Source organism: Physcomitrium patens, chromosome 15 (genome assembly GCF_059467195.1).
Source record: "Physcomitrium patens ecotype Gransden chromosome 15, ASM5946719v1, whole genome shotgun sequence".
Classification (NCBI taxonomy): Eukaryota; Viridiplantae; Streptophyta; class Bryopsida; order Funariales; family Funariaceae; genus Physcomitrium; species Physcomitrium patens.
In genome coordinates, this window is record NC_143424.1 from 11,797,273 (window position 1) to 11,818,167 (window position 20,895).

The window sequence follows — 20,895 nt, forward strand, 5'->3', positions numbered from 1 at the left end:
AATTATTTCTACACAGATTATAAAATATACAAAGATAATTGTATACATAAACATTTAAAATAAAATATTAATTTAGAATATTTAGTATAAATTAAATGATCTAAATTACCTAAATACTTAAGTTTTAAAAAAGAATAAATAATTATCAACTTGTGCAAATTTTTAATTACTTTATTAAATTATAAATTTAAAAAAAACAATTTTTTAATATTTTAAATCTTATTTAAATTATCTAATTATTAATTATTGAACCTAATGTTTTATAATATAAACTAATAAATACATAAAAATTATAGTCAAGGAATAGATATCCAAATAAAATATGTCAAAAAATGGCATATAGTACAATCATCATGGAAAGCTACAAGATAGTTCAAATACCACAAGAAGAAAAACAACTGCAACAGTAATTGACAAGACTAAAAATGATCTAAACCATGCTATTAATTATAACAACTAACAATATTGGTTAATCACTAATATACAGAAATGCACTAGTTCATACAAATTTGATATTTCATATGTTTAGAATGTATGATAATATGTATTAAAAGATAAATTAATGATTATATAGATTACAATAGAAGATTTTGTACAATTATACTAACACAACCCAAAAGACCATTTTATCTTAATTTTAAATTTTCTTATAAAAAATTTATTTTGTAAGTTATTATTTAAAAAAAATAGGAGCATAAGTATAAACGCACTAATAATTGTGCATAGAAATTGCATAGAAATATTGCATAGAAATAATATAAGCACATAGAAATTGCAAAATTCTTTTTGATCATAGATTAAATTAGTAGAATCATTTAGTAAGTGTCACAAATTGACAATAAATGTATTTGTATTTAAAACGTTCTTTAGCTCAGTACACCAATAAATTTCATAATAAAATACTACAAGAACTTAAGGATGAAATAAATAATTCATAAACCAACACAAATCAGATAATGTAAAAACCAAAATTCATTGTAAAGAAAATTATTTAAATTTTGAAAATTGGACTTAGATGATACAAAATAATAACATTGCAGAATCTATAATTTGTTACAATCAACTCTAGAATATGTTAACAATGAGCACAGATAAACCTATCTTGTTTACAAAAAGAATTTAATATAGTTGGTACCAACTCGAAGTCAGTTAGATACAATTGCAAATGTGATTATCAATGATTATGCTAACATATGTAAGCAACAAGTGGTATTGTTTTCATGAGTTGTGGTTCTTTGATCCACTTCATAGCAAGACATCCACATTTGAAAATGATGATACACACCTCAGGTGTAAATGTTTGAACTCAAAGATTATTCTTATTGATAAAAACAGTTCCATATGCATGAGAAACCCCGACAATCACACTACAAGCATGTAAAAAATAACTTAACATTGTTAATAATGTAGTTGAATACAGATCATAAATTGACACAACTCACTCATGGTTGTACTTGCACCAATTCATCTCGCATTTACAAAGCTAACTCCTTATGGTAGGCATTTATTTTTATCATTATTGAATGTCGGTTGCATTTCAGTCATCCGGCAGTTGAAGAAGGAATAACAAGTTGCTTGATCAGTGAGTACGTCCATCAATGGAAGCATGAAATGAATATACAGAGAGTACAATAAACAGTGCGCAAGGGACTGATTGAAAGATTTTTATGTGGGTGGTGTTGCAAAACACCGTGGACAGAACTAATGAAGATCAAACGAGGCTTGGATCACTAGACAGTTCGCTCTCTCTTTCCTGATTAGTTCTGCTTCCTGCGACTTGTTCAACTGAACCTCTCTAGGTATTGAATGAAGTTCCTGAATCGTAACAGCATGCGCCAGACTGTCGAGCAATCAAAGCTAACCCAAATTTGTACAAGTGGCGAGTCCTTCCACAAGGAAAGAAAACGTTGATTTGAAGTAGGATAACTAACGCGACCATCAGCACCTAGGAAAGCAATTCTGGGAAAATGGAGGGATTGGACATGTGCTGTACCAAAACCAAAATTGCGTGGATCATGAAGGCTTTGGATCAAGGTGACTCAAAGCAGGATGAATCCAATTTGTCATGGTGCGATTTGCCATCTACAGAGGAATTGAGGCTTAGAAAAATCCACTCATGGCTTTCTCCAGCTCCTTCACTTTAGTGATTAAGAGATCACGATCCTTCTGAAGCTGTGTAACGGTTAGCTCGCGCTCCTCTTCAGCACCTTCTAACTCTTCTAACATCTGTCGAATGTATTCAATTTCCTCCTCTTCTTCAGCGAGAGTCATCGCCTTCCGAATCAATGACCGTACCTGCCATTGCCAACTCAAAAAAGACAACCAAAACTCAGATTTGCAACTAGTTTCGCACTATACTATCCCTGCCTACGCAACTCACTTTTCAGTCCATGAAAACCCACTTTAGTAAAAGAAAATATGAAGTAAATTACAAACCATGCCAGCACTTCTCTGAAGTCTCGCATTGCCACTGAAGTTCGAGGACGCTATGAGCTTGGGCTGCTCTTCAGAAGCGGCCTTCAGATGCCTCTCGGGCACTCTACGAGTCACTTGAAAGTGAATTTCGCCCTTGTTTACACCTTGCAATGGTAGCCATTGATCTAACGTCTGATTAGGTGGTAATTTATCATAATCTACCTCACAGTGGCCTATGCTGACGGTGGGGAGAATGTTATTGTAGTCTTTCACATGAAGAACTAAAGGACTACCATCATCCGTAAATTCGAGTGTTTGGCCCCAGGCTGGATTTAAAGTTTTGTAGACAACCTGCACAGATTAAAGGAATATCATGAATAAAAGACTGAGCATAAACTCAGAACATATTAGGTCAAACCAACGAAAACGGATACAATAAAATGAATTTAAAGATCCGAACATATTGGAGAAGAGCAATCATCAATTGTCTTGAGAAAACTAAGGAAAGAAATCGTTACCTTGGTACGTTTTTTGATTTGGCCGTAACGAACACTAACATAAGGATCACTGGTTCCTCCCCAATTAGCTGCTACAAGATCTCGAGCCTCAACAAGGACAACCTCTACCATGCACCCATCTCCAGTTGGATGTGATCCATTCTCAGAACCATTCTACATGAAGCCAAATAACAAGAGGCAAAGTCAATTTCATCGTCGATTAATACGTAACAAACACTAGTGTGGAGGAGACGGAAGAATATAAAAATATGCTCATCGTGTGACCAGCAGTGATGACCAGAATGCGTCAAAGAACCCTAGAAAAGGATTACAATAGGCGTAAAGAAACCTACCGTAGAAGGATTCTGCAATAACTCAGAGGCAACAACTTCGATTCTAAGGTGGATTTCTCCTTGATTAATCTTTTCCAAAGGTACCCACACATCTTTAGGGGCTCCCTCCTCGATTCCTTCCAAATTTACTCGCGCATTTCCCAAATTCTCGTCGCCAAAGCGGTCAGCATCGTAACACTTGATTTTAAGATACTCTCCACCGCTTACTTCCTGAAATATAAAATCTTGATTCCACACAGGATTCAGGTCCTGATTTACGGTCTTCGTTTTGCGAATAAGCTGTAGCAAGGATATGAAACCAATCAGTGCCTGAGAGAAAACCGACATAGATTTCTGAACTCAATGCTTCTGAACAGAACAGATATCTCACTGAAATTGCAGTATAAGGGTTCAAAATTCAGCGATTTCAATAATGCCTTGCTAGAAAACTTGGCATGACCAAACCCAACAAAATGCACGTACCTTGCCATAAAACAGCTTAAGATAAGGGTCACTTTTGCCAGTCCTATCCATCGGAGCCAGATTTCGGCCTTCGATCGCAGAAATTTTGAGCTTTCTGCCAGTAAAAGTTGGTTGAACTGGTTGAGTACCCACCGCATTTTGCTGGTCATGAATCACAAGAGCAGGATTGTAATTTGCCACTGCTTTTGAGCCATCAGAAAATTGCCATTCCTTAAGTAATAGCTTCACGGTCAGCTGCAACACATTAATTAAGCTAATTAGCCAAAACGAGTTGGTTTCATTCGTGGTCTGCACAAAAATTTGCGAGCTCCTGCTCATTGACAAATCAAGAGGTGGTTTCGAGAACATAAATGCAGAGACAAAAGCTCAGAACCCGGCCTTAATCTAACACAAAAATGAATTAACAATCCCAAATCACCAAATTTGCAACGTAACACAATTGTCTATCCGAACACGTTCCAAAGCGGTTGAGCACACTTTGCAGAGCCATTCCTTAGAAATACCTCATAGAAAATATGTCCAAAGTAGAATAAAACCATGAGCGAGAACTAAAACCAAAGGCAATGAATTATAACAAAGATACTTAACAAAGCAGAAAATCCAACCAACTGTACCTCTCCAGAGGTCGCGTTTTCAAGAGGGATCGTCAGCTCGACTTCTTTTCCGCAACACGGGACTCGAGAAATGAGAACACTCTGTGCTGGACCCACAGCCCAGAAGATAGTGGAGTCATCGTCGACATACTTCACCTGACAATTGAAAACCCCATAACATAGTCATGTGGCTATATCTTGAACAAACAAATGCAGTCAAATGTCAATACATCCCCTCACCCTCTACAGTGTTGACACCACATCCAGTAAACAAGCAGCACTTAGTGGATGTGCAATCGAATTCAATCAGACTTTGTGGCATAAGGAAATATAAAGTATGCACTGACTGCATGTCTATTTCAATTCTGCATAGATATGCCATGGCAAGAAAAACAGGTCAAAGTGCCGAAGTCTCTGGTTCAAATGCAAGACAATTTATAAACAAAAATAAATTAATTTAACAGGGTTTTGAAAGGAGGTGGGAACTTACCTTAACCTCACAGCTTCCAAGAAAGTCATAATTCACGTTATTATGGCCTTGCTCATACACATTCAGGCGTACAGTACCCAGGTTGTCATGCAAGACCATATCGTAAGACTCGTTCCACACGTGGAGAAAAGGACCACTTTGCATGCCTGTCTTGCGAGTCAAATCCTCACACGAAATCTCCACAAACCTGGATTTTTCAGACTTTTTATTCACAGATCCATTACTGCCGAGGCTGCCCTCATTGCTACTCGCATGGTTACTTCCATCACCGTTAGACACCGCTCCATTTCCAGAGTTTCTAGATTCTCGGTGATCAAGTTTTGCCAAGTTCCGAGCTGAAACAACTGTCACCGAGAAGATGCCCCCTACTGCCTTTTTTTTCAGATCCACGGCAGGCAGACATAAGATTCTTCTCCGAGGCTCCACCATTGTACGAGTGAGCGTATCAACGAGTAACATCTCCTGTTGCCATTTCGACACAGTGTTAGAAACAAGACAATCTCTTATTCTAGAACCAAAGGAATGAATACATTTTCTGTTGCTTCCAATAAAAACACAAAAACTGACGTACAAACTAAGATATCGATATACTAACCAGCCAAGATGAAATGAAAGGAAGCTCTGTTTGAGGAATAGCATTAGCGCCACTGCCGAAGACCAAGCCTATCCTAACTTCAGGGGTATTTGCAAACGAAAAGAGCACAGCTTGTCCATCCAGAACAGGTAGTAAGCGTAGCTGGACATCAGAACCCAGTGAAGTTGTTAGCTCACCTACGGAAAGAGTAACAAAATTCAGGTGCTCTTATAATGAAAATCAATTCTCACTTGCAATTGCAGAAAAAATTATCAAGTGTCTTCATAACACGTCTAATTCGTTACATACATCACTCATTTGAGATTATTTAGTGTGAATATAATCACAGGATATATCATGAATACATACATCACCCTTAACATGGATACTGTTAACGACGATGCGAGCGGTTTTCCCCCGTAAAGGTCCCCCCAATTTGGCGGAAATCAGCACGCTCATCTCCGTAGTATCCCACTCAAAACCCATATTTAACACCGGCTGTCAAATAAAACCAGAACATGAACTCAGAAAATAGTATGCGGTCGAAAAGCATGACGAACTAGCAAGCACAAAAACAATACGTGACATATTCAGATGCAGTTGCTCCAATGTAAAATCCTTTCCTTAAAATAGAACTTCGATAAATTACTCCCATAGCTTCAAGAGAAGCAATTATGAGAAAATACCTGCTTGCCGTCTATCGACCAGTACGCCCCCTGAAGCCCAAACATAGGGGGGGCTGTTCCAAGTGAAAACTCCTCCACTTCCATACTTAACTGTAAAATAAAAAGTATGCAATAAGTTATCTGGCCGTATCGGCTCCATTGCATCCCAAGTAACACCACTAGACAAGACGAACAATCAATGCTCTAGATCAATACTAGCACCCTACTAGGAGCAAAACTACCCGCTGCTGAAACTAAACATAAACAAGCCATGATTTTTCTCTTCGTCTTGAAAATCTGGTATTAAAAGTGGAAACAGCCAGGAATATGGAACATTCCGTGCAAACCGAGCTTCCTAATCCACTCCACAAACCAGAACAGGCATTGGAAGAACATATCCATGTTGGTCAGAACTTACGATAAGTTTTGGCTTTTTCTCTCCCAACCGTTTCTGCACATCACAGCCATCCCGAAGATCCCACACGAGATAAAGAATTGTAAGTAATCAATACTTCGAACTTGTTTGAAAACAAACTAATAAGACTCAGCGTTCGAAGGAAGTGAAAGGATCCTTCAAAAGTGAACAGGCTAATTTGATTCTCGATGGTACCACAAAGTACGATGGACTCACGTGAGTTGATAACAACAGACACACCGCAGTTCGAGTCCAATGGCAACAGCAACAACACTTCTTATAACAACTTGGCCATGGATGATAACCTGAGCAATATGAGAAAGCCTCCGAACAATCTTGGGCTCCATGAAGTTAGGCCAAACATTCATCAGCATCTTGTTGAGCCATTCACAGGGCTCAATAGGTGTACTTGGCTGGCTCCAAAGAAACACTTTGTAAATGAAGATGTTACATCTAGAACGGATTCAGGTTCGCATAACTATTCCATATAGAATTGGATGGTCCTTGAAGCATTTCTTAGAACAAGACAATATCATCGACACAACCACGCTCTATTCATGTAACATAAGACACCTCAAGCATACTAACACATTTCAATGAAATTGATAATGAGCTGGTATGTCAAATCACACACCAACTCCCACATTATTATTTTTTTCCCCTGAGACCCATGAATTTAAGTGAATGGCACATAAGAATCAATCAGAAGGGAAGAGAAAATAACTTGGACAGGCACACGACAGTCAAACCTTGGTTCTGAAGTCCGTACAAACAAACCTGACTACAAAGTATATGCCGCCTCCATCGGTTATTCAAGCCTTCCACTTCACGTTCACGTCGGTGTTTTCCATACTGCACACATTGATTGCAAATCGAGGCTATGCCCATTGAAAACACGACTTTACAGTCATATCACAGCTTCAATCTCAACAGTGCCGATAATACTTGACTTACTTGAACCATTTTAAACCAAGTGACATGCAAAAACGTATTTTACGATAGAACTCTCCTGAATTCTATTGTCCAGGACTGAGATCATTGGGCTGTCGCAAACTTCTGTAAAATCGACTTAGTATCGAAATTATGTAAGGAGACAATGCCTTGAACGCCTCCGCAACGAATTCGAATTGAAAAACTATCATCTTTCGTCACTCTAACTAGCATTCGAAATTGAACATAGATGACTACTATCGCACTTTCTTAGACAACACCATCTAAATTCACCATTTAAATATTGACAGTAGCTACCCTACTCAAGCAAATAGCCTGGCGAGCATGATGAGAATACGTTCGCTTCGAGCGTAGCTCAGGAATGGCATCGTCTTCTGCCATTCTGTGAATCCAAAAGAAATCTAATAGGCCGAAAGGTTTTTAACACAGCGTTGAATTTTATAAAAATGAATTTATCGATTGAGAGTACCAACGGTGATTGAGAACACTGGATCTGGAAGAACCTACCTGAAGAGTAACCCAGACGGTAACAAACACGGGAACCCAATTGGAGAAGGATATTAGCCAGCGCTCCAAAATCCACGCCAGGAGGAAGATGGGGATTAAATAGGGCAACTCCGGCTTCTCATGACGAAGATGTTCCCAGAGGTCCTTTGCTTCCTTAGCTACCCCATCTACCAGCTTCTTCTTCGCCATTGTGACCTGATTACCTTCATCCACTATTCGAGACCAAATAGATTTGTCTGACCTAGACAAAAGGTGTTACAACGAGCCTCAGTCCAGCACGAGCTCGCACATTTACATGTGCATCTAGATACTCGTAAACCCTGCCTCCGAGCACTCCACGATTTCAGTGGATCTTTTCCTCCAAGCAATTACGCGGCATCACTTTAGAAGCCCGAAATTCACCTTTTCCTAGAATGGGTGCTAACAGCGAGATCTCAATGCCAGACGATGCAGCTGTCCTCGAGCAGCTGAACCGGTTGCAATCTCTCCATTGCTGCAATAGTGTACTAAGAAATACACTGTGTACGAAGAAATCACAAAATCAGATAATCACCCTCCACAAGGTAATCGGTAATATTAAACCTCGGGAAAAAAAAAGTTCTAAAACTCTAAAACAAAATAAAAACAAAGCAGAAATTCGGCTCTCCTTTACACAAACCCCAGATCACACAATCCACCGCCTGGAAAAAGACACAAAGCTACATCTGCAAAAATCTCAGAGTAACGCTACTCTCAAATGAAGACCAGAAAAGCACGTCCTCCTCACCCCACCTCCAAGAAACTCAACACTACACCACTACAATCACCACTTGATAATCCCACGAGCTTGCGCTTCGATACCCACTTCAGATCTAACCCTCCATCCGGACCCGAATAGCCCAAACCCAACAAAACCCGGAAATATCTTGTGACGCTCTTGAGCGCCCTCCCTCACACTCGGCAACCACACAAGTATGAATGTGGAGCTAGGAATTGAATACCCGCGATAACGATCATCCAAGAGTGTAATCACCCACTGGCATTATTTTATTCTATTCTGAAACAAGAATTCTGCCCAGTGGGGAGAATATGCTACCACCACAAAGCTCAAGCATCTCATCATCCCCCCAACACAGAATTAAACCCGACTCAGAATTCCACCAATTCAAAGACCTCCAACACAGCAAAGTCCACGAGAAGCAGAGGCAGAAGAAAAAAAAGGGAGATAGGAAAGGATTCTCAACGCCACCAGCACGCAGCAAGTGAGGTGGTGCGGAGTGGTACCGTACCCCGAGCGTTTCAAGTGCAGGTGGCAATCTACACCAACTACCACAATAGCTTCTACTACTACTACCACTACGACTTCACCCAGCCGTGCGTGGGTTGTTTCTCCGGCACATCCTGCCTCCTTTGTGGGGGGATCTTACACATTGTGTGTGAGTGTGCAATGGACTGAGCGTGCGAGTGCGAGTGAGAATGTTGATGGCGTGATTCACATCGCAAGACTCGAATGGGGCCATGGCGTTGAATCATGCTCGCTACCACGCAATCATCCAAGCAACCATCCAAGCAACCATCCAAGCAACCAACCACGCAACCATCCATGAACCAAGCAACCAACCAAGCGACTAACCAAGCAGGGGGGGGTGAAAGGCACCCGCAGCCCTAGGATGGGGCACTACTGTCCCCGTCTAACCGAGGGGCGGGGACTAATCTTTTGGATGAATATGTTTGGATGGATGTTGAGTAGCCAATGAATAGTGCAGCGCTTTCGAGCACCATTGCTGACATTCTGCACGTGTGTGTGTGTGTGTGTGTTTCTGGTTTGATAAGGGACCCACTTTTCTTTTTTACCATTCCATTGGCACTTATTGTTGTTGTTGTTGTAGTAGTAGGATTTGCCACTTGTGAGATGTTCTCTCTTGATTTGGAGCTTGTTCTGTGGGATGGATGGAATCATGCTTTTTTAAGTTTTATTGTTTATTTAGATTTATTTGTTTGTTTCAAGTTGTGTCACATGTGTTCTATTTTCTGTGGTGCATGGGCATCAAGAGTGCTGTTGTGTGTGAGATTCTTCTTTTGCATGTGTTTTCTATTCTGTTTGGTACTCAATTCATGGCGAACAGTCTGGTGGAATTGTTATTATAGTGTCAAGGACCTTGGTCTTAGATTGGCTGGAAAAATGAAGAATAAGAATTTTAATGTATCTACACAATCTCTCGTATATATATATATATATATATATATTTATATATACATACAATGATGCTAAACTCAAACCACTTAACATATTTTTCAAACACATGAGAACATTGCATTTAATAATAAAAACAAGATGTTTCAAATAATGCTGTTTGCCATGTTTGATGCACAATGTACATCAATAAACAATTTAAAAATAGTTCACTACTTATCACTTCAAAAAAAAATTTGATTATTATTAAAATAGTTGTTTAATTAGATGTTAAATATAAATCACATAGTGATTTATTTATTTATTTATATATAACTCTGCAATTTCATTATTTGTTACTAATATTTTAATAATAAATTATTAGAATAAAATATTAGTTATATTTTATGTGTATAATACATTAGATAATATCAAAAATCTATTTTCAATAAATTATATATTAATTTCAGTGGTTTTTTTGTACACGACTACACAATTTATTCCTACGTATGTATGTAGATGTTTGTATACATCTGTAAACATAGGCATACATGTGTAAAAGCATCTACAAAAAACAAAAATAAATGTATGAATAATGAGAATATATTCGAGATTTTCATTTTAATGAGAGTTCATAATTAAGATGCAGCAAAGTGATCAAATGGAAATGTAAAAAATCTAACTTTGAAAAATTTATGATTGCTTTACTTTTTAAAGGATTATCGAATTTATGAGACTAAAAAACGTGCAAAATCACCAACAATAAACCTCCAAAACTTAGACACAATTTATGAACCTACTTCACATGGAACTAACCCAATTCATTTTAAACAGTGAGATTAAAAGACACTTGCTGTGCATGCTCTACATTTTGATAATCTACCATTTGAGTATGCTCTACACTTCAGAAACATAGTATAAAGTAGTAATAATAAAGATAAATAAATAAATAACCCAATCACTGTAAAACACAAACTATGACGATCACATAGAGAACTTTAATCCTAATTTTAATGTAAAACTATGTTCAACACACACATTCACATATTTAGCTTCTCCTTGTATGCCACCCTTGTGTTTGATAAAAATGCTTGGTTGTAACCAAATGTCTTAAAAATTTAGAATAAAAAACTTAGATTTAACCAGATAAAATTTAAAAATTATTCAAAAAATCAAGTTATATCTCCAATGTCTTTGCTACTTGATTTCAATCCATCATTAATAATTTACATGGCTACTGAAACTTTTTGTCAAAAATCCAAATCATGTGTATGTGTATTCTTTAACAATTTATTTTAGAAAAATATATATACATATTAAAAATTGTATTTAATTTATGGGGTATTAAAATCATTCTAGTAATTAATACTGTATATAACTATTTTACATGTTGTTACTCTTAGAAAAGCCTATTGTGAATTTAATGATTAAAATATCATATTTCATTTTAATTAAAAATATTACTCTTGAAGTTCTGTTATATAATTAATAATATGGAACTACAAATTACTCATAAAAAACCAAATTAAAAATATAAGCGTCTTAATATTTATTTAAATTCAAAATATTATTTGCAAATTGACTGTTTGTACAATTCGACACATAAATACACTGGTTAATTTTTTTGATCTTTGTTAATCATGTAATAGTAATACAAAATTAAAAATTATTGTGTATACGTATATATATACACATAAAATCATAAACTTATATCTTCTTCATTTTAATAACTTTAAAAATGTGCACAAATGAGTTTGTGGTTATGAGCATTCATTCACCCATACATTTATATTATAAAAATCATTTAGAAGCCAAATAAAATCAATTTATTTAATGAAATTTACTTTCAATAATTTTATTTGATTTTATTTGAAATTTTCAATTCGAAAAAAATCTGAATATCTGGATTTTATTAATAGAAGATACACTTTTATTAAATTATTTTAAAAATATAATTATAAGATACATCAATCTGATGCATCAAAATTACATCAAATACCTATATTTTAATTTGGGATTTACATGATATAGGTACTCATAAAAAATAAAAATACAAATAAAAACAAAACAAAACAAAGCATAAAAAACATCAAAAACAAAATCCATTATATCTTCAGAAGTTGTAATTATAAAATTATGACTGAATTTTTATTTATTTTTGAAATTATTTAATTTGAATCTATTGAAAACTTGCAAAAATAGTTAAAATATGCATCCACTTAAACAAATAATGTATATTGATAATTTACAACATTCAGTGATTTGATATGAAAAATTAAATGATGATAGTCATTTTAACAACAATAGAATCTGCTAAATGTAATGTAATGCACAGAATTTGGAAAATAAAAATTCTATTTAAATAGCGAACACAATTATCAAATGTTTGTGAAAAAATTTCTCTGTCCGATATATATATATATATATATATATATAAGTCTAAAAGAACACCAAATGCTGCACCTTTTCCGATTTTTATTTTTTTATTTTTTCTCATTTGCAATTTATGAAACCTCCACGCTCAATGAATTTTCATCATCGTAGTTCACTGCACTGAAGAATTCTACCATCCTACGAGGCTTCACTGGCAACACCGACATCTTCACAACACATCTTTCAACAGCACCCATTCATTGTCATCTTGCAACTGCTGGTGAAATCAAGTATCCTGATTTTGTTGGTATTACTCGTATGTCAACCCTCTTGTTTTCAGCGAGACCTTCAATAATGCTTGCAGGTCATGGCAAGCATGGAACCAAGGTAAAGAATGTGGAAAAAAAGTGCAACATCTGCTGCTGTCTTGCAAAAAACATACATGAATGAGCCGGCAAAGATCAAGGCACGGGCGGTAGCTGAGGGCTACCCATCTGGATATCTTTATTATGTGCATAGTACGCCAATTCTTCCAAAAACTTTATCCAGTTGCAAAAATATAATCTTAAAAACGATTGCCGGGGGTGAGAGTTTTGTTGGAGGTAGCGTGATACTCCGCTGAGCTTGGAATTGAAAGGGAGCCAAAATTGATAGAAATACGGCAGAAACAGGCGATCGGTCATAGAAACTCTAGCGGCTACAAATCTTATGATACGTTGATGCAGGAGACAATACCTGGTCAGGTCGTCTCTTTCACATTCGAGAGATTCACACCGCCGTTCTCAACGTTCGATAGCTGCTAATCTCTCTACAGCCAGTCGTTGAGACTCCAACTTTTCCTTCTCGGTCGCTGAAGAATTATTCCGAGCCTGATCCGCAGCTTCAGATGCAAACTTTTCTCTCTTCTCTGCAATTTTCCAGTGCCGTTCGGCCTCCTCCATTCTCTTCAGGGCTTCGGCCATTCGCAGTTCAGCATGTTGTTTGTCTTGACGTGCTTTGTTCAGTGCCAATTGTCGTCTGCAAAGCCCACCCCCAACACAAAACAAACACACATTCCTCTCCAAAAACAGATCAAAAACATCAAAAACAAACAGATCTAAAACAGATCTAAATTTTTTGTCCCTTTATCTTTTACCTATGCTGTCGTGTATATATATATATATATATATATATTTACGTATATAACATTAAAAATTTAATAACAATAATAACACTTGTAATAAACTTTTTCAAACCATATCATTTCATGTCCATTTTTTGTAACTTTTTACAAAGTACTCTTTTGAGAACACAATAGTATTGTGACCATACAGTTTGAACCAACATAACAATTACATTTCTACTGGCTCAAAATTTTAAGATAAATCGTAGAATAATAATTTGATAACATTCAATTTTTACTTTTAACATTCTAAAATATTCTAGCCAAATTGACAATGTCCATAAACATGTATACAAGATGCTACCACAATAAAATCAAAGGTTATTTCCTTATGAATAACAATTGTACATGAATAGATATAAATGTAAAACCTATTATTTGATAGAATAAAAATAAAATAAAATAACAATGAGACATCATTCCATGTTGAGGAAGTTGTTTGGGTACTATAATTTACCACCATCACCAATACCACTTGATAGTCATGGAAGAACACGTGAAGAATAAAAAGAATAAGGAAGGTGTGGCCATAGAAAGAAGAGAGTTTAGAAATGATAGATGAATGATGTATGAATGTTGGATGGATGAATAAGTGTGGACATGGGTTGATGGAAATAAGGACTATGACTACCTTGTTAGATGTGTGTATATGTTCATTGTGCATTGCAAACCACACACCCACAATGATAATTGTTTTTTATTTTTATTTTTAAATAACATATTTTTTGGTGGACTATATTAATGTTTAAATCATCTTTGTTGCTCTCTAAGCGTCTTCATCCTCCTCTTTGTAATGTTTTGATCTATGTGTGCAAGTGTGCAAAGACATGGTGGTGGTAAGTTTCTAAAAAACCCAACAAAAAGAAGCATGTTCTTATTTAACATGGACAAAAGTTGAAATTGTTCTAAAAGCAACTATAAAAACTTCTTTATGAAATTCAATTTGTTGTAGTCTTTTTGGAAAATGACAACAAATATTATAAGAACTGTATGATTGTTATGATTGCCATTTCAATAAGTGTTTCATAATTGGATTTCTAAAAATATTTTAGTTGGTCTTTGTACACTATTACTTCGGAAAAGCAAAATCAATTAAAGATAAATTTAGAATCATGAAAGAAATGAAAAATCGTGTGCATATATGTAAATATATATATATATATATATATAGAATGTTAATACAAATAATCATCAGTGTTTTGTTCCTTTAGGTAAAATACTGTATAAGATTATGTCATTTTTGCATGTGATTGAAATTGTACATTAACTTGATTGATTCCTAGTTGTTACATTTAATTAAAATTCTAGAAGGGAGAACAGTTATTAGATTGGAGGGTACTTGTAAATGCATGTAACTATTGTGTTAAAATTTTAAAAATTCTCAGTGGAACTTTAAAACTTGGTAGATACAACTAGACCGTCTTATTAATGTGTGTATAAAATATAACATGAAAAAATAAATAATTATCCTTTGTGTAATAAAAAAATGATGATATTTTGATATATTAGATTAAAGTATATTTTGATATTTATAAATTGAATAGAAAAAATTATTATAAATTGTACGTATTTTCTATTTGTGGCTTTGAGACAAATATTTATCTTTTCCAAAGAGATAAGTGATAGATAAACATTGATCACTGTAAGTAAAGTTCTGCAAAAGGCAGAAGTTTTTGGTGAAGTGTTCTGTTCACAAAACAAGTAAGTTTAAAAATCATTGAAATTATTTACCTATCAAAAATTTGGTGGCTTCAATACAATCTAATATTTTGTTCCCTAAACCCTGATAATTTCTACGACAGTGAGAATTGTTTTTGGCTGAACGTTCTGTGAGTTTGGTAACTTACTCATACTTAAGATTTGTTTAAAAATAAATTTTATAATCATCTGCATCTACACTCTTCAGTAAAATAATTTGGAGATATTTACATATAACACACATTATAAAAAATGTACTAACATGATTTGAAGTGCAAAAACAGAATGTACAGGGTTTCATACAATGTTTTTACAATTATACTAAAATTAAAGAAATAAATGTATGTTATATGAAAAATGTACAGGGTTTCATACATTTATTTTTTAATATATGCTTGAAATACAATTGGGGTCATTGTACTCTTCAGAAACATGTTTCTCTCGGGTCACGAACTTAGGGCTACGTAGCCCAATGCCAGCGAAGCAAACCGTGACCCCTCCACGGAACGACGTGGACAAAGCCTACGTAGATAAAGTCCACTTGGATAAAGTCTACGTGGACTAATCTACGTGGACGGCAATCGCAGTGCTGCATTGCAAGGACACCGGATATGGGGCTCGTTGCTGTGTTTCGAGGAGTTTCTATTATTAGAAAGCCGTTAGAGCACAGTAACCAACCCGCTTATGTGGCGAAAATCCTAAGAGAATATTCCCTATCCAGGGGTCGCGCAGTTTCAGGCAACACCACTTGTGGCAGTATGAAGCCTGTCAGACTTTATCATTAAAATCAACAAATACCGAGATTATTATTCACTGGTCTTTATTTTGTTTTTATGAGGATTCTGATATCTATCGCCAATTTCGTGGCCAGTTGAAGGTGTTAACAGTGGTGTTGATAGAGGGCGAGACAGATATGGCGTTGTAGTGATTTTACGGGACGTGGGTGGAGTTGTTCGCGGTTGGATGTGGCGAGAGGAAGTAGGGTTTAGGGTGCTGGTGGGGGGAGAATTTGTTGCATACGAGAGGCAGCACGAAGAATGATCGCCACACTCAGGAGATAAGTGGCGCGATGCATAACTATCAGCGTCACGAAATGCAGCCCCCGTTGTTTTTTCAACGTATGATTCGACACGGTTGTTATCTTAGTCACCCGTCTCTTGGTGCACAGTCCTCAAGTGTGCATGGGTTCTTCTCGCTGGCGATACTTCACAATTGATGCTCATCTGTAATGAACGAGCAGCTCGTCTCATGCTTGGTTTAGGGCGATGCGCTGCACTGGAGGGTTTTTTGGGGTCATACATTTTGTTGAGGAATTGGTAGAGAAAACAATGCGGCTACAACATTCACCTTAGCGTTAACAGAGCTACAATGTTGGAGAGACTTGCTGAACGAACTGAGCGTAACGTGCTTGGCGAGGGAAAAAAGAAAACGGCAGCATGCAATGCAAGTGGTCTGACCTAATGCTGCAGAATCACGACGCTCCGATTTGATGTGTATGTTTGTGTGTGTGTGTGTGTGCGTGTGTGTTCGCAATCTCGCCAACTGAATGTGAGCTTTTTTAGTGTGTGAAGAATCTGACTGTGCATCAATCTGTAATATCCTTTCTTTGCGAACTGACTGACATGATTTTTCTGTTACTGTTAAGAAGTATTTGGCTTTGCCTCGTTAACGTTTCTGCATTAGGATACCTCATCAGCTCAAAACATGCATGGATTGCATAAAACGTGTGGGTGAGTGGAAGATAGTTAGTTATCCATTGAGGAATGTTATCATTACATCTTTACACGAAATTTACAAATTGTTGAGACTTATCAAAGAGAAACTACTACCAACTAAAAGATGAACAACAAACAAATCAACAACAAAACTCGTCATCTGAGCTTCTCAAAAATTGAAACTATCCCTCCGCATGAAAACCAACTGTCCCAAATGCAAAACCTTTAGATGCAAAAGTCCTAAAATATCGAGCTCTAATACTGGTTAGGGCTTTGATTTCGTTTGTTTACTCATGCTGTGATGTTCAGCAGCAGTGATGAGTGAGGACTTTGAAAACAACAAGGAACATTTTTTTGATGTATAATCTAAGAGCGGCTATAAATGAAGGTGACTAGTCTTTGATTTAATTGAATGCAAAATTTAGAAATGAGATAAATTTGGATAGTTGAAGACATCAGATTAATTTGTTATTTAGGAATCTAAATCCTTGAGTCATAAAAACCATGTTTTTAAATTAATATCAAAAACATTTTTTTTGCAACCTTTGATCAAATTTCTTGACATAGTTATAATAGTTAGACTTGTAAACATGATACTTTACCTTGTTCAACTCAACAACAGATTTTTGTGTAATTATCTAAATTAGTTTTTACATATTTTTTTATGTTTCTTGTAATTCTTTATCAAATTGCAGTCCGCAGTATTACTTATTTTAGACAGTCTACTTATAACAAATGGTGTCTATTTATAGATTTAATTTTTTAAACTTGATTGCTATATAATATTTTAGCATGTAGCAACTATAGAAGAATTTTATATAAATAAATAAATCAATATTTTTTGGTTAATTTAAGATGTTTTACACAATTAAAAAGCTTCTAAATGTTATCATCCACATAATTTTTTAAAAAATGATTCTTATTTTCAAGAAATTAATAAAAAAAAATAAACAGTCTGTAAGGACTATTACATTATCTTACATTTTAATGTGTTTTCTTATTTATGTAAATTATATATATATATATATATATATATTTATTTATTTATTAGATTTTAAATTTTTGATATGATTCTAAAAAAATAATTATAATTATTCTACAAATGTTATTGTTAATTAAATGACATATTATAATGTACTTAAATAAGCCTTATATTAAAATAATAGATACAACATTCTATACAATACAAAATTTTCTAATATAAACCTTGTGCAACTTTCAAAAATGTAATCTCCATTTCTAATTTGTGATTATATAAACCTTGTGCAAATTAGAAATGGAGATTACATTTTTGATTTGAACAAAAGAAAGTTTACACAACTAAAAAAAGATTTTTTTTATGATATCATATTTTTATTTATGTACATATATGCATTTATATAAATATTTTATATTTATTTATATATTTGTTTTAAGATGTTTTTGAAATTCTATACTATTGATAATGAGTTTAATCAACTTTGTCCTATTGTTATGTGATCATTTTTTAAAATACTGAATTCGAGTGTATTTCTTAAAAACACTGTTGTAATTTGTAAAAATTTACAATCTTTTTATATTATATACACATCTTTAAAAATTAAGAATATGTATATTATTTTAAAGATTTTTTCTTCTGCATTATAGATTAAATATGTCATCAACAAAAATATTCTATATGTATTTTAATTTTATGTATGTGAAAAATATTAAATTTAAAACTATATTATAAATTAATTATTTTAATCTATAAATTAATGTAGAATAGACTATATGAAAGGAAAAATAATTAAAATGAAATAAAAAGGATACAAATTGTGAATTGAATAAACTCACAATTAATTTTTTAATATTTTATTTATACAACATTAATTCTAAGAGTCTTCCATTTTTTATTTTTTATTAGAGATACTTTTGTGCAATGATAATCAAAAAATGCAAACATTAGAAGATGTAAATTGGAATTTTATAATCACATGGATGTTTTGAAGATACACAAAGACTTCTAAGTGAAAAGAATATATATATATATATATATATATTAAAATACAGTGAAAAAGATTGTAAATGATCTTGTCTCTATATACACTATTTGCTAGATTAAAGACTAGTAGTCTGAGCTTCTAATATCTTGCCATCTAATCTACCAAACAAAACATCTTCAAAAAGCTTCCAAACCATACTAGTCTCTTAAGTTTTGTCTTAAATTTATTATAGAAAGGTATTAGAAATTAACTTTTAAAAAATACAAATCATAATTAATGTCTTTATAGTCTTTTGCAAATTTATTCTATTATTTGTCCATTATTTCTTTTAACACACATATGGATATATATATATATATATAACAAAAACCTTTATTTTATTCCCTACTTGATTGTTCCATGAAGCCCATGTTGTTTCTTGTATACAAACCTATATATAGCTTTATACTACTTTTATTATGTTTATAATTTGGATTGTACAACAAATTCCTATATGCACATGTTTGCTTGCAATTGCCACTTTTCAACTTCCAAACCATAGCCATGAAGGTTACTCATCCATTCATCACAACACATACATTTTTGCTATCTTCCTAGTCCCAAGCAACACCCACATTTTTGTGTTGATGCTAAATATTCATTCAAGACATTAAAATGCAAGACCCACATGTTTGTTTTTCTTCTCATGTGACATATGTTGAGTACACTTTCAAGGGCTGTAGTAGAAACATCAAGGTAGTTTCGAAACATGCTTTTACAGCCATATCTTGAAATGTGGTCTCACTTATCATATCTCTCTCTCTCTCTCTCTCTCTTTATATATATATATATATATATATATAAAATCTGCACTGCAGTGACAAACAGTGTTGGTTAGCCTCGGCAAAAATGAAGATTCAATGAAGAAGAGTCTATACCATTTCCAACCCAAGAGTGAACAAAACTATTCCTATTCCAGGCAGCTTCCATGGTGGTAGGATTCTGGCTTGCAATAGAATACTTTAAATGCATGTTCCTGTGCACACAATATAGGGCCATAATTCAGGATCCAGGGTTTTGTTTGCAAGCAGCGATTAGAAACAAAGAGAGAAGGAAAGCACCTCCCTCATCGGCCAGATTAGATGCCGATCCGAATCAAGCCCAAAACAAATGAACAATAATAATAACAACGACAACAACAACAACAACAATAACAATAATAATGTGGAGGACAACTGATGCTGTGACCCCCATATTTTCAAATTTCAAAGGATATTCTTAACCGATAGAAGCCCCTTCCTGCCCTACCCCTATCCTCCCCCACTCCCTAACCCTACTTTTTTAAATCTTCGCAACTCCCGAGGCCGTATTGGTTTGGAGTTGAACACGTTCCATTCAAAGGGGGATTAAAAAAGGTGCTTTTGACCCACAAACCCACAAACCCAGAATGAACCCCTGATCCGCAGTGATGCACCACGAGGAGGCAACGACGACGACGACAACAACGCATCATCCTATCTATCGAGAGTATATCACCCACTTACCCATTTTGATTCATTAACAAAATATCTGTTGGGTGTGGCCCAAATCCTAATTGCCCAGCCCAGCCCAGCCAGGACATTCCCATTCCCATTCATTCTTTTATTAATTCATTCATCTTTCCGAAGCAGGCTCGTGCCAGCAAGGGTGGGGGGTTCTGGGAAGCGGTGCCAGTGCTTAGAAAAGCGTTGAATTGAAGCTACAACTGCGAATATCAAACTAATAATAAATAAATAATAAAAAGCCACTTGGGTGGGTGTGGGGGGGAGGGATGTGGAAACGACAAAGCAGGGTGGTGGCCAACCGGAGGGGGGGTGGGCTGGGCTGGGTGGGGGAATCCGGCAGAATAGGGCGGAGATAGGAGCTGGGGGCAAAAAATCAAAAACATAAA

At 35.0% G+C, this 20,895-nt stretch overlaps 1 protein-coding gene across 2 annotated transcripts; it reads right to left on the reverse strand.

The window, feature by feature from the left end:
• Positions 1–1,627: 1,627 nt before the first annotated feature.
• On the reverse strand, positions 1,628–9,328 carry LOC112292539 (uncharacterized). 2 transcript variants are annotated; one of them, XM_090256454.1, is made up of 15 exons: positions 9,191–9,328; positions 7,923–8,440; positions 7,242–7,316; positions 6,770–6,877; positions 6,468–6,500; positions 6,071–6,160; positions 5,754–5,882; positions 5,406–5,546; positions 4,811–5,272; positions 4,342–4,476; positions 3,728–3,961; positions 3,266–3,544; positions 2,934–3,086; positions 2,437–2,766; positions 1,628–2,295 (listed from the first exon to the last, which is right to left on the reverse strand). In XM_090256454.1, exons 2-15 carry the CDS (start codon positions 8,109–8,111, stop codon positions 2,101–2,103), a joined length of 2,553 nt encoding a protein of 850 aa, XP_090112580.1. In that variant the 5' UTR covers positions 8,112–8,440; positions 9,191–9,328; the 3' UTR covers positions 1,628–2,100. The 2 variants fall into 2 exon arrangements, with proteins under 2 accessions (XP_090112580.1, XP_024396884.1); XM_024541116.3 differs by lacking the exon at positions 9,191–9,328 and having other exon boundaries at positions 7,923–9,141.
• Between the last annotated feature and the right edge of the window lie 11,567 nt (positions 9,329–20,895).

Coding starts and splice junctions, on each gene's coding strand:
- LOC112292539 (XM_090256454.1), bottom strand. CDS start 8,111: ATGGCGAAGAAGAAGCTGGTAGATGGGGTAGCTAAGGAAGCAAAGGAC. Junction 6,161..6,467: donor AGAAAAAGCCAAAACTTATC/GTAAGTTCTGAC, acceptor TTTATTTTACAG/TTAAGTATGGAAGTGGAGGA. Junction 3,962..4,341: donor AAAACGCGACCTCTGGAGAG/GTACAGTTGGTT, acceptor AATGTGTTGCAG/CTGACCGTGAAGCTATTACT.